Source organism: Papaver somniferum, chromosome 1, assembly GCF_003573695.1.
Source record: "Papaver somniferum cultivar HN1 chromosome 1, ASM357369v1, whole genome shotgun sequence".
Classification (NCBI taxonomy): Eukaryota; Viridiplantae; Streptophyta; class Magnoliopsida; order Ranunculales; family Papaveraceae; genus Papaver; species Papaver somniferum.
In genome coordinates, this window is record NC_039358.1 from 240,696,873 (window position 1) to 240,711,647 (window position 14,775).

General features: G+C 36.3%; 1 protein-coding gene and 1 pseudogene across 1 annotated transcript; both read right to left on the reverse strand.

Moving 5' to 3' along the window:
* Window positions 1–430: 430 nt before the first annotated feature.
* Window positions 431–2,232, reverse strand: LOC113339439 (11S globulin subunit beta-like). Its single transcript, XM_026584713.1, has 4 exons — window positions 1,824–2,232; window positions 1,473–1,732; window positions 934–1,398; window positions 431–832 (listed from the first exon to the last, which is right to left on the reverse strand). Exons 1-4 carry the CDS (start codon window positions 2,170–2,172, stop codon window positions 431–433), a joined length of 1,476 nt encoding a protein of 491 aa, XP_026440498.1. The 5' UTR covers window positions 2,173–2,232.
* A 735-nt stretch (window positions 2,233–2,967) lies between these two features.
* On the reverse strand, window positions 2,968–4,959 carry LOC113274415 (annotated as a pseudogene).
* Window positions 4,960–14,775: the final 9,816 nt, after the last annotated feature.

Consider the following 14,775-nt stretch of genomic DNA (forward strand, 5'->3'; position numbering starts at 1 on the left):
GAAATGACCAAAAAAAATAGTAAGGATGAAACTGGATTTATCCTAGCTTAATTTAAAAAATAGCAAGGATCAAACTGGATACATCCTTTGTAAATTAAAAATAAGAAAAAATATTTGAAAATGGGCACGATGAAACTGGTTACATCCTGCTTATTTTTACATTTTTGTCCATTTAAACAGTATCAAAATCTAACTGTCTTTTTCACCCAGGAATTGTTGATTTTGATCTTTTTAACCAATTTTGTATAAAAAAAAATTGTGAAAAAAAATTATTTCATTATCAGTCTAACCGTTATTATGACATCATGACTCGTAGATGCATGTAAGTTAAATAACTTCAGTCTTATGAAGATCAGACTTATTACTACTATTTTTTTTTTACTACTAACTCAGTAAAAAAGGGACTCATACATGCATTATATATATATGCTTAAGCAGAAGCCCTGGTCTGAGACTGAGACCTAGATCCTGGGGTCAGTATCATTGTTTCCTCCATTCTGTTATTCTTCAACCTCTGTGCTTCTTCTCTTGAGATTTGGTAAGCAGTCATCAACACATGTACGGGCATTGCTCTTAAAACGGAAGTCTTTCCGACCAATGGGCTTGTCATAGCGTTGTCATTAGTTTTGAATGATATCCATTCAAAGCCTTCGTTTCCAGCTTGTTTAACCACGGCGAAGTTCTGAGGAACAACCAACATCTGGCCTTGGTTGAGTTGACCGTTGAAAACTTGGCGACCTTGGTTACCTACAATCTGGCATCTGCAACTTCCTCTTGTAACGTACATAACGCTGTGGGCGTTCAAGTTCCAGTGTGGTGCAAGTAGAGCGTTCTGCGTTCACAGTATCATGCATTTTGTGAGATAAAACATTCTTCGCACTGGGTGGTAAAATTTTATGATTTCTAATGAAATCTTCTGAAGAATGTTCGTACCTGGTAAAGAACTCCTCTCTCAGCACTCATTTGGAGGTAGTTAAGGATGGGTAGCTTCTGGCTGTTGAGAGTAGTGATTCTTCCACCTTTTTCTGAGTAAACATCAGCCCTAGTTGGATTGGCAATGTTCTGCTTGAGTCTCATGCTGCACATAGTTTCCTCTAACCCATTTGTGGTCCTGTAACGTTGTTCTCGTTCCTCTTCTTCTTCTCCTTGTTGTGGCCTAACCACTCGAAGCCCACCTTCAACGAAAACGATGTTACCTCTCTGGTCGTTCTGTCCTTGTAGTTTCCTCGCTGTCTCGGTGCTAACTCCGAAAGCCTCGGCCAGAGTTTCGACATTGAAGCCACTGAAGATGTTGTTTTCTGGGACATCTTGTTGACCTCTTACCTGTTGACGTTGTTGTTGTTGTCGTTGTTGGTATGAGCTAGTCTGTGTTTGCTGGCTTCCTGCTATTTGAAATCTCTACATATACATAACATATATTGTTAGTTATTGTCTGTATGATGAACATATATGGCATTGATCAGTTCATTTACCCTGAGGTTGCGATCTAGCTGGTTGGCATTGCTGCTTGTGTCGTGAACAACGATAGCGACAAGCGGGGTCTCACCCTCGTTGTAGCACCAATGAGAAACTCCTGCTGGCAAAGCCAAAACGTCTCCTTGTTGGATGCTACGGACCTTTTGATGTTGATCTCTGGATCTCTGTTGCTGGCTTCCTCTTAGTTGCTGAGACTGTTGAATTGAGTGGAAAGTTTCAGGACAGCCAGGGATAAGGGCTCCGGTCAATCCCCTACCTGGAATAGTGCAGGAGTATATTGTAGCTTTTAGGTAACTCTTCTTGCGATTTGCATGAAATAAAATCTGAAAAGTAATAAGGGAACATACCTTGAACAATGTACGCAAGTCTAGGTGCATTTGCAAAAGATGGCAAGAGAAGTCCTCTAGGCTGAATAATATATCGAGTAGCAGCGACACCAGCACACTCAAATTGTTCATTGTTCTGGTCCCAAAACTCAACAACACCAGCTTCGGACTCAACACGGCGGTTAGGTTCTTGAGCATTTAAGTTTTCAATTCGACATTCGCTTTGACCTTGATAATGGCGCGACTGGTGCTGTTGTTGCTGTGTTTGCCATCCTCCTCCTTGTTGTTCAATCTGAGCTAAACAGCTATTCAAAACGAAAAGAAAGCAAAAACCAAGACAAACTAAAGATGAAGACTTCATCATGAACATGTTTGGATTAGTTTGTAGAAGGGGGTTTTACTACGGAATGAGATGAAGGATCAGGAATGGTGTTTGTTGACATTTATAGGAGAGAAAAGGGATCAAGTCTTTGACACATTTCATTTGGTTGGTGAAAGATTCTTTCATTTGCATGCCATGTTGCATATCCGCATGACTCTGTGCAAACCATGGTATCAACAACTGTGTGATAAAACATGGTTCCGTCAGTGCACTCTGTGCTGAAGAAGACAAAACATGTGGGTTTGGAATTTAAAGTAAAGACGAGAACTATTTGGTGTACCAACCACATGATGCTCATCAAAAGAAAAAGTTCTTCAAGTGAAGTGGTCACGAGAGATGTCTCAAAATACAGCATAGAAGGAACAACAAGAGGCATCACTTTTTGAGTGGGGAAGCTTGTAATCATATGCGAGTGCAACTCCTTGCTTGATCATGCATATAGATAAGCATTGACTAGCATGGTATTTTAACAGTTTCTCTGAGTCTTTCACATGTTCCATTATTCAAGTTTAAGGTGATCAATGGATGCAAATGTGTACAGCTTACCAAGCAAATGCACGTAATCGTAATGTGGAAGTCATGACTTATGAACTGGCGAATCAAATATCTATTCAGAGCAAATTGAAACCACCACAAAAAACTGATAAAGAAATTTGAGGCTAATAAACAAATGAAGACTTCAAGATTGCTAAGCAAATAGTTACCAAAAGCATAAAAGGAACCTGCAAGTCGATTTCCTCAATTCAGCATTCAGCTCTGCCTGTACAACGCTGCTGATACATCTTATTTTCTTAGCTGTTTTGAAGGCCGCCCATTCATTTTAGTTATGATAGGGCTGCATATATTCTCTAATTCCTCCATGTGGTCATTCATATCGCCTAAGTCCCCCGATTCATTGTTACGCAACCACTGACTGACATTTTCGAGTGCAGCCTCAATCTTCTTATTATCTTCCACTGTTAGCTTCCCTCCAATACTATCCATAGTTCTTCTCATGTCGGATATGTAATTCTCCAAGGAGTTCCTTGTCTCCATCTTCCTCTTGTACTCTTCATCTTCAAATTTGTATTTCTCAGCATCTTCAACCAACCTCATGATCTCAGCCTCCGAAAACCTCCCCTCCCTATTTCTAATCGTAATCTCATTCTTTTTACCAGATGTGTTGTCTTCAGCCGATACGGTTAGTATACCATCTGCATCTATTTCAAAGCATACTGTCACCTTAGAAACACCGCGAGGTGCTGGAGGTATTCCTGTTAACTCGAAATCACCCAACAAGTTATTATCACAAACTCTTGTTCGCTCGCCCTCATACACCTGAATACGAAAATAGAGTTGATTGTCCTCGTAGGTAGAGAAGATTTTTTCCTTCATTGTGGGTATCATGGTGTTTCTTGGGACCAAAACATCCATAACACCTGTAAGTCTGTTAACACCAAGAGAAAGAGGGGTGACATCCAACAACAACAAGTCCTTCGCCTTCTCATTAGCCTCACCATTGATGCTCTTGCAGAGTTCCCTTCCTAAGAAATCCTGCAATGGAGACTGCACCTTGGGAATTCTAGTAGACCCACCTACGAGCACAATTTCGTGAATACTGCTCTTGTTCATTTTGGCATCCCTCATACACTTTTCAACAGATTTCATACATTTCTTGAACAAATCCAAGTTCAATTCTTCAAATTTAGAACGAGTAATGGACATATAGAAATCAACTCCTTCACACAAAGCATCAACCTCAATCATCGTCCAAGTAGTAGAGAAGAGGGCCCTCTTTGCACTCTCACATGCTGTTCTCAACCTCCTAAGAGCCCTTGGGTTTTCACTAATGTCTTGGTTGTGCTTCCTCTGAAACTCTTTAACACAATGATTTAACATCCGGTTATTGAAATCCTCTCCTCCAAGATGTGAATCTCCAGATGTAGCCTTGACTTCAAGAATACCCACTTCAATTTTGAGTATCGAAACATCAAAAGTACCCCCACCTAGATCAAAAACAAGAACATTCTTCTCTTTATCACTGTTACCTTCTTATCCAGCTCATAGCGATAGCAGCCGCTGATGATACGAATTACATTAAGGCCAGCAATGGTTCCAGCATCTTTAGTAGCTTGACGCTGTGCATTGTTGAAGTAAGCAGGGAGTGTAATGACGGCATCAGTAACAATTGAACCAAGATAGTCTTGTGCAGTTTGTTGCATCTTTGCGAGAATCATAGATGAGATCTCCTCAGCTGTAACTCGCATATCCTCTCCTTTGTAACTGACTTGAATCATGGGTTTGTCATCTACTCCAGCAATGACTTTGAAAGGCCAATTCTTAATATCACTTTGAACAAATTTATCATTGAATTTTCTACCAACTAAACGTTTTGCATCTACAAAAACAGAAACCAGATCATATATATATACTCAGAAAATCATCTCTAGAATGCTAATTATCTCTAAGAACGATCAATCAAACAAATTTGTAATATCTACAATCTACAAAATAACAGAACAGATTACTAAATGAATGATAATGTAAGGGCAGATTTAAAGCTTTACCAAAAACGGAGTTGGTAGGATTCCTGGCGACTTGATTCTTAGCAGCATCACCGATTAGACGATCAGAATCGTTAAAAGGAACATAAGAAGGAGTCGTTTTATTTCCTTGATCATTAGGAATAATCTCAACATGATCATTTTTCCATACTCGAACACATGAATATGTTGTTCCCAAATCAATACCGATTGCTGCAGCTGCTGCTCTTTTTTCCTCTGTTCTCTCAACCATTTTGAATATACTAACACTCAATCAGAAAAATAAACTCAAAAAAAACTCTGGGGTTTTACTTCGTTACTTAGAATTTTAGAGAAAATGATTTGGGGGTTTTGTTGTGAAAGAGAGTGTTGAAAATTTTAATTTTGAGAGAAAGAAGAAGTGGTGTTTTCGAAAAGGAAATAAAGGGACAGCCAGGGGTTAACCCGAAGGATAAAAAGATGAACTGATGTGAATTTGACTAAACAAAACGTAATTAATATAGGATAGGACTCTGCTCAACAAGTGAACATTTGTGTGTCACTTGCAACTTTGCAAGATTTTCAAGATTTGCAATCAATATCGCCAACCTACTAAGTACATACATCCCACGTCCCACCTTCTGCCTCATGGCATGGTTCTTATTATCTTATCTAATAACCCTTTTAAATGTTAGAAGCAAAAATCATGAGCAGAAATATTTTCCTTTAAAAGAAAAAATATTAGAAGTCGGTTTGAAATTGTGTACCAAACTAGTTTCAGATTTTTTTGTTTTCATAAATCAAAAAAATAAGAACCATTTTTTGGGACCATGGTTCTATTTTTAGTAAGACATTTAGAAGTAAATCTAGGTCATCATTTATCTATATATTTATATTAATACCTAAACTACCCTCTTGATTAATTTTGGGTAATGATTAGTGAAATCATTAGTGAAATGATTAAGCTAAAGAAGTAGAATTATTGAGAGAGTAAAGTTAGAGAAGATGAAGAAGAAAAACATGGAAAATAAAAGTTGTTTTGAGTTCACTATCTTGAGTATTCAAGTGATGATTCAATTGATGATAGCACATCTGAATCTTCATCTCCTTCCTCTCCTAGAGTATTTGTTAATCTTCACAATGATCCGGATATGAGTTATTTCTTAGATGGTGATTGTATTCTTCCCCAAACTCAATCTCAAGATGAAAACAATGGATTTTACCAACCACAACCGGAGCAAGAGCATTTGGGTTATCAGGTATGCTTCAAACTTAGATAATGTTGGTTTAATTGCTCCAAACTTTCAAAAAAATGAAATTTTTTATGTAGATTTGGGCCAGTTCGGTTACCATATGTCAAGAACATGTAACCGAACACACCTGAAAGTGTAGTTCGGTTACGTTTTCCAAACACGCAGGTTACCGAACTCGCTCGTTAATGGAGGTTTTAGTCGTACAGTGTAATGTTCAGTTTGCCCGCAATGTAACCGAACTTTAGGGTCTAGAAGTTCGGTTGTTTTGCAAACAATAACTAACCGAACTTTACGTGAAAATAAAATTTTACCAACTGTACATAGTTCGGTTGGTACGCAAAGTTCATACCAACCAACTATCCAACCGAACTTTACGTTAAAAAAAAATTATTCCAAGTGTAAGAAGTTCGGTTGGTTCGCAAATTTTTTTCCAAAAGCGTATCTAACCGAACTCACCGGTAAAAAAAAAACCCAAAGTTACAGTGATATATTCGGTTATCTAGTATAAAATGGTAGGTAACCGAATTTTGAACTTAAAAATTTATTTGGGTACATCTTGTGTGTTCGGTTACATATCAAATTGCTCTACCAACCGAACTTAAAGTTCGGTGATTTCCTTATTTTGCGAAGCAACCGAACTCTGAGTTCGGTTAAGTATTTTTTGCAAGGAGTTCTAATACAAGGATTTCGGTTAAAAGTATTTTTTGCGAATCAACCGAACTCTGAGTTCGGTTAAGAAAAAATTAATTCGTGATAACCGAACTTTTTGCAACGAAACCGAACGTTTTGCGACGTAACCGAACTAAAAGTTCGGCTGGGACTTGTTTTTTGCGACGTAAACCGAACTTTTGTCTGAAAAAAACCTCCATTAAACCTCTCTGCAACTTCCATTTTCAACTCATTTTGATGATTGCTTCTCATTTATTCAACCAAAAACGAATGACAAGTAATGGGTTTATGAGAATATCTTTGTTCATTTTTTTCACTAACAAATAAATTTGAATTTTTGATAAGCTATTCTTGTGCTAATTAACGCTCTGCAAATCGGCGACTGACTCAGCGAAAATTTTCTTCGTTCGAATCTCAATTTTTGTGCTCAGCTTCATCAATTCAGGTGGAATCGAGTTCATTAATTCTTTTTTTCTTCATATTTCATGATTAGAGATCATTAATTCAGGTGGTTTTCATGGATCCTTGTCCGAAAACCTTGTCCTGATGATTCTCTTTCAACAAACTTAGGTTTAACTCAGAATCAAAAATTCCAACAATAGATTTACCTGATGATATTTTTGAAGAGGGTCTAAATCCATGGAAATTCTCACTTATTGGTAGATTATATATATTTACAGAAGATCAAATTTGTGGATGTTGCTATTATTCTACGTCAACAATGGAAATTAGTAGGTGAATGTAAACTCATTCCATTATGAAGAGGTTTCTTCACAATCAAATTGGATAATGAAGTTGATCGAATGACCATCAAAGATGGCATGTGGGAAGTGAATGATCAAGTATTACAAGTTAGAAATTGGGTTTCAAATTTCAGACCATCATCACAACGTACATCTGAAGCTCAAGTTTGGGTTAGGTTACCTGGTTTAGGTTTGGAATTTTGGAAGGAGGAAATTTTATTCAAAATATGTAAAAAATCAGAACTCCTATTAAGATTGATACTGCTACTGCAAATTGCGAAGTAGGTTATTATGCTAATATTTTAGTTGAAGTAGATTTTTCTCATTCTATTCCTAACAAAATCTGGATTGGTACAAAGTTTGGAGGATTTTCTCAAGATATTTAAATTCTTGTATGTCCTAAATTTTGTCATAACTGCAAAATCATTGGTCATCTAACCACTGAATGCAAAGTTGAGCAGAATAAATCTAAAGTTGATAATGCAGCTGAAGTGAATGTTCAAAAGCAATTTACTACACCAGCAAAGCAGCATCAAATTCCTTTTGACATTTGTGATGTATCAGAAAGAGCAGGTGAGGACTCCATAGTTAACACTATTCATGAATCACAAGTTATCAAGTTAACTACAGGAAATAATTTGTCACAAAAAAGCAAATTCAGTCCTCTTGAATGTGAAGAAGGTGAAATAGTTAACGAAGCTGTCATTAAAGAAGTTCCAATAGTCATAACACCAAAGAATGTTAACAGTTTAGGAAGTACTACTATTAAGTTTGTGAATGGAAAAACTGGCCAAGTATCCAATGAAGCTGTTAAAGTGACCTCTTGGTCCAAAATATTTGAAAAGGAAATGGTATCTAATACAGCATCTCCATCAACTGCTACAAGTCCAACTGATCCAGTAAAGGTAACTAAACAAGTTCCAGCAAATAATAATTATAATTTCAGGAAAAATCAAGGAAAATGAGGTACTAAAAATCCTCCTCCTCCTGTTAAATGAAGATAGTATATTGAAATATCAGGGGCCTGAGAAGACCTAGGGCTCAGGATAAATTAAGGTCTTTAGTTAAACAATGTAGTCCTTCCTTAGTTTGGATTGCAGAACCAAAAGTTAAATGCAGTGCTTCTTTTTGTGAAAAGTTAAACTTAGATGGAATGCAAAGTATGGTGATTCATAATTCTACATCTGAAAATAAGGGTAACATTTGGTTGTTTTGGAGTAAAAATATTTCAACTCCACATGTAATTTTTGTTTCTAGTCAAATGATCACAGTGAGTATTGGAGATGTTCTTGTATCAGGAGTTCATGCTCATGTAAAGAAAGTTCAAAGAAGATTCTTTTGGTCTGAGATGGAAATCATTAGTGAGTTAAAAAAACCTTGGATATCTTTGGGAGATTTTATTGCAGTTATTTCACTTGATGAAAAAATGGGTGGTAAGTCTCCTAACAGAGCTTCAATGCTGGAATTCTCAACTTGTTTAGACAATTGTGAGCTCATTCAAGCTCCTAAAACATGGTTAAATTTTCATGGTCAAATTGCCAGCAAGGCAAGAACAGAATTTTGTGTACTCTAGATAGAGCAGTCTTTAATCAACAATGGCTACAGACATTTGGTGATTGGGGTTATAAAGTTGGTTTAAGAATAGTATCAGATCATGCACCACTATTGGGAGGTTGCTCTAATATTCCTAACTCCTAATTGTCCAAGAAAATTTCAGAAAATGTGGATTTATCATCCTGAGTTTTTATCAGTTGTAAAAGAGTGTTGGGCAAAACATATTTCAAGTGATCCAGCTTATATCTTTATGCAGAAATTAAAAGCCTTAAAGAAGGAGTTAAATGGCTGGAATTGGAAGGTTTTTGGAAATGTCCATGTTAAGATAAAGGAAGCAGAAGAAAAATTTAGTGTGGCAATGCAATATTCTGATGAGAATCCTTTTGATGAGGAAGCATTAAAGAATTTAGTTACAGCTCAAAATGAACATGCCAGTAGAGAAGTACAAGCTAATGTGCTGCTAAGGCAAAAATCAAGGGAAAAATGGATTCAAGAAGGAGCTGCAAATACTCATTTCTTTCATACCAAGATGAAGATAAGGCAAGCAACAAATTTAATTAGAGAGCTTGAAAATAACAATTGTAATATCATATCTGATCCTTCTCTCATTGTTGATTCTTTAGTTCAACATTTTCAACAAAAATTTGAATTTCAAGAAGTTAATATTTCAGAGAAATTATTGGATGTCATTCCTCTATTAGTAAGTACTTCAGACCAAGAAATGTTGGATGAACTGCCAAGTTATGAAGAAATCAAAAATATCATTTTTCAAATGGATCCAGAGAGTTCTCATGGTCCTGATAGTTTTTCTGGTATTTTCTATAGAACCTGGATATCATTTTCTCTCGCTTAGTGGAAGCAATTCAGTTTTGTTGGAAAAGAAGGTTCATACCAAGAGGAATGAATTCTAATTTCTTAGTTCTTCTTCCCAAATGTCAAGGAGCTAAAAAGGCAAACCAATTTAGACCAATTGGGTTAAGCAATGTTCTTTTCAAGATTTTCACTAAAATCATTACAGTAAGAATGAATACTCTTATGGCCAAATTGATATCTCCTCAACAAGCAGCTTATATCAAGGATATGAGTATTCATGAGAAAATTTTGCTTGCCTCAGAAATAGTAAATGAAATGAAGAAAAAAAGAAGGGGAGTTAATGTAGCTTTCAAGCTTGATATCTCTCAAGATTATGACTATGTAAGCTGGAAGTTTCTTGTTCAAGTTCTGCAGAAATATGGTTTTTCATCCTCATGGTTTGATTGGTTACTTACACTTTTTGAATCAGCAAGAATGTCAGTGATGATCAATGGTGGACCTTGTGTTTTTTTTTTTCAATAGGAAGAGGCTTAAAGCAGGGTGATCCATTATCACCACTTCTTTTTGCGCTTATGGAAGATGTTCTCATTAGAAACATTTCTCAGTCAGTGAATCAAGGTAAAATACTTCCTATGGTAATTAAAAATTGTATTCATCCAACTCATCTCTTCTTTGCAGATGATGTTTTTATTTTTTTCAATGGAGCCAAGAAATCCTTAAATAGCTTATTCACTTTACTTGATGACTATCAAGCTAGCTCAGGGAAGCTAATCAATAAAGATAAAAGTAAATGCTTCATAGATGGAGTCTCTTTTTCTAGGAAACAACAAGTATGTGAGATGGTCAACATGGAATTATCTAAATTTCCTGATAAGTACTTAGGAGTAATCTTAGCTCCTGGAAGAGTAACTTCAGTAATGGTATGGCCAGTGGTAGAAATGATTCAACATAGACTAGCAAAATGGAAAGGAAAATTATGATCTTTTGCTGAAAGGTTAGTTCTTGTCAAGTCAGTGTTATGCGGTATTCCATTATAAAATATGACTGTCTATAAATGGCCTTCTTCAGTATAAAAGTTTGTGAAAAACTTATAAGGAATTTCTTATAGTCTGCCAATAGTGAAGTTAGAAAATTCAAAACTTTATCATGCAAGAAGGTTTGTACACCATACAATGAAGGGGGTCTTGATATTAAGGGTAAGTTAGTCATTTCAACACTTTAGGACACCCCATATAACTATAGGGAAGGTGGCCTAATAAAATCATGGTCCCCTCAAAAAAACCATGATCTCTAAAAAATTATTCAAAAATAAATTCTGGGAGCATGTCCAAATAGCATGTGAACCTTTTAACTGAATGGTCTATCATTATCCATTAGTAGCCTGTAGTGGCTTCGACTAAACAGTCTTGGATCAATATCTTTGTGCCACCACATGGGGAGAAGTTTGGGGAAAATTCTCGAATTACCTAGCATTGTTTGTCAAAATTCATACGATAAACCATCCAACTAACGACACTATTTCTGGCTAGAAGTTTTATGTGAACACTTTCGACCTCCGGGAACCCTTATAAGGATCCAAATTATTATTATTATTATTTTATTTTTTTTGGTCAATCTACAAATTTCAATTCACTCAAATAGTGATTACATGTTCGCTTACAAGATAAACAAAAACATCAAAACCCTAATACAAATAAAGATATCAACTACAAGTAGATCGTGAAGACAAAGAGCAATAAACCGCAGAGATACTCAATTTTTGATCATGTATATGGGAGAGATGATGGTATATTCCGGAAATAATTCCGACCATTTGATTTGATTGTATTCTTCTTTGAAAAGAGATGCTCCTGGAAGGAAGGAGTATTTTGCCCATAAACTTGTAGATCGAATCGTTGATGTTTTTGAATCAAGAGTAACAAGCCACGAACCAGCTATCAAAGATCGAAGAACTCGCCCCACAATGACGAAGACAAATCGCCCCAAAACGGCGAAGAAACATGTCAAAATACATAAAATATGATGTACAAACATGTTATTCGATAAACTATTACCTAAAACTAGAAAATAAAATGGAATTCTTGCTCAGATCTGGTCCTTTTGGACCAGATCGTAGCAAGAAAGATGAAAAGACCCTAGAGTTTTTTTTAGAAGGGAGGAGAAAATAAAGAAGAAAGAGAAAAGAGAAAAAGTATATCTTCGTGTCAAAAAAAAAAACATGCGCCAAATTATTTTTTCTCATAGCTAAGAAAACTGCACCAATACTGGTTTTTTTAAAAGACATTCCTAAATTGTAACAAAAAAAATTAGGTAAATGTTGGTCCAAAAATAAAAATCTAACCAATTTGGGCAACATTAATACAGGGTTACAGATATTTTGTATCATATGGACTTTAATACTCCAAGTAAAATGATGAACCCTATAGCAATTTGGGGAGGTGACAAGGATAAAAGGGGTATGCACAATATTAAGTGGTCAACTGTTTGTAAGCCCAAGGACCTTGGTGGTATAGGTATTGAAGTCTTGGAGTTAAGCAATTTAGCCTTCCATGCTAAAATGGCTTGGAAAATTCGTTCTAGTCCTAGTAGTACTATGACTAAGCTTTTGGAGGCTAAGTATTTTAAAACCCAGAATTTCTGGGATGTTGATGCTAATTCTAGATCTTCTGTTTGCTGGAAAAGTATTGTCAAAGGTAAGAACGCCATTAAGAATAGTGTGCAGTGGTGTGTAGATAATGGTTCTAATGTTGATTTCTGGAGAGACCCATGGATGTCTAGTATTGGAAAACTTACTAACAGAATTCCTGGTTACATAGTGGATCTGGTTAGGGCTATTCTTGTTAGTGACGGTGATGATAATCAAGATAGTCTTATATGGTCAGGAAGCAATTTTGGGGATGTTACTATAAAAGATGCTTATAAGCACTTCCAGGTAAGTAACAATGATCCTCAGCTTTCTAATGCCGATTGTTGATTCCTTAGGGCCTTGAAATGCCCTTTTAAATATAAATTCTTTCTTTGGAAATTATGCCATAACAAGCTAAAAGTGAATGAATTTCTTTATCGTAAAGGTGTTGGCAGTCATCCAGGTTGTTTATTGTGTAATAAGGATCTGGAAACTAGTGTCCACTTGTGTTTTGGATGCCATTGTACTTGACCTATCTGGGGGAAACTTAGGGATCGCTTTGGTGTGCAGTTTGACCTTGAACCTATTTCACCACCTTTCTTAAGGAAAATTTGCTCTATTAATGTTAAACTAGGAGGTATACAATGGAAGGATGTATGTCTTTTAGTCCTCTGGAGTATATGGATCCACAGGAATAAGTATGTGTTTGAAAATGTGAAATTTCATTCTCCTTTGGTGCTTGCTAAAGATATCCAGAATGCTAGAGAGTTTTATTATGCAAATAAGGGAATGGAACAGCCAATCAAGAACAAATAGGAGATCCACATTGCCTGGAAGGCCCCAAGTGTTTGTTTTTATAAACTTAATACTGATGGATCTGCTAATGACAAATGGTTTTGCAGGTATTAGAGGCATCATTAGGATTGAAGGAGGAGATTTTGTTGCTTGTTTTAATAAACATATTTTCAAGAACACAAATAATGTTGCAGAATTTTGGGCTATTAGAGATGGGATTCGTTTGGCTATGGAGCTGGGGATTGCTGATTTGGAGGTTGAAAGTGACTCAGAATTTGCAATTCAACTCTGCAAAGGGACGACCAAACCTTAGTGGGAAACTAGGAGTTTCATCAGGGAAATCAACAATATGAAAGGCTACTTCAACAAACTGATTTTTGGTCACAGATTTAGAGAAGCTAATAATGTTGCGGACAAACTTGATAAAGATAGAACTGCCAAGGAAAATGAAGGAACTTTGGATAGGAAATTTACCTAGTTTTATTGTTCATTTATTTCAAAACGATGTATGGGGAGTTACTACTCCAAGACTGGTTAATTGCAGCTGTAGCTAGTCATTGTTAGAGGCCTGATTAAAAAAAAAAAAAAACTATAGCAATTTTGAACTTGAGTTATAGCCTACTTTGACAAAAAGTCTAATCTAACTCTCATAAGACACTTTTTGAAATTCCAGCCTGAGTTTGTTAATTTCATAAAAATTCCATAGAACGATTTGGAATTTGAATATAGATTATATACCGATCAAAGATGCATGTATCCACTAATCAAGCCCAATGAATGATCCATCCGGAAAAGTAAATTTTCACAGTAAAATAAAAGAATATCAGATGGGCGTCACGTGACAACTTAAATACGTGCCCTTAACTTAAATACAATGCCCAGTCCAAACTCCATCTTTAAAAAAAATACTTGGCCAAACTCCACCGATTACTGCGGAAGTAAGGACATATGATAATGTCAATGGATACCCATTACCGAAACCGGACCCGTTAGAAAATCCTTCACCAAACTCCACCAACTACCGCGGAAGTAAGGATATATGATAGGGTTGTCGATGGATACCCATTACCCGAAACCGGACTCGTCAGATTCGGGTCCTGTTCCGGATTCTAAAATTAGACCCATTAACAACTTAAGATCCGACGGGTAATTACTCGATTGAACCCGAATCTTAACGGGTCCAAAGGGGTAATACCCATCGGGTGTCCGATTATTCATCCTTTTATTCATTTTTTTAGCAAAATTATAAGCATTTTGCTAGTTTTGGCTTTGATTTTTGTTTTCATTTTTCATTTTTTTCTTATATTTAATCTTTATTTAGTACATTAATTAACAAATTAATAACAATAATTTTTTCTAAAAGTAATTTAGATTCAAGCTAAAAAGAGAAGGAAATTAAGTTTTTAAGATCTTTTTCATAGTTTTCTTACTACCCAAAGGGTGTCCGGAACCGACGGGTACACCGGTCTTTAAACGGGTCCGGTTTGGGCCCACAGATTTAAGAACCAGACTAGGAAACATTAGAAATCGGACGTATTTTACAAGTAAGGTCCAGGTCCGGGTCTAGTGGTACACGGGAGGACCCGAAACCATTGCCAGCCCTACATACGAGGCATCTCTTTGTGCGGGGGCATGCA

Bases quoted from the DNA above. Each gene is read 5' to 3' on its own strand.
- LOC113339439 (XM_026584713.1), bottom strand. From the start codon at position 2,172: ATGTTCATGATGAAGTCTTCATCTTTAGTTTGTCTTGGTTTTTGCTTT. The intron at 1,733-1,823 runs GTATGTTCCCTT...GCACTATTCCAG, and splicing joins ACTTGCGTACATTGTTCAAG to GTAGGGGATTGACCGGAGCC. The intron at 1,399-1,472 runs GTAAATGAACTG...ATGTATATGTAG, and splicing joins AGCTAGATCGCAACCTCAGG to AGATTTCAAATAGCAGGAAG.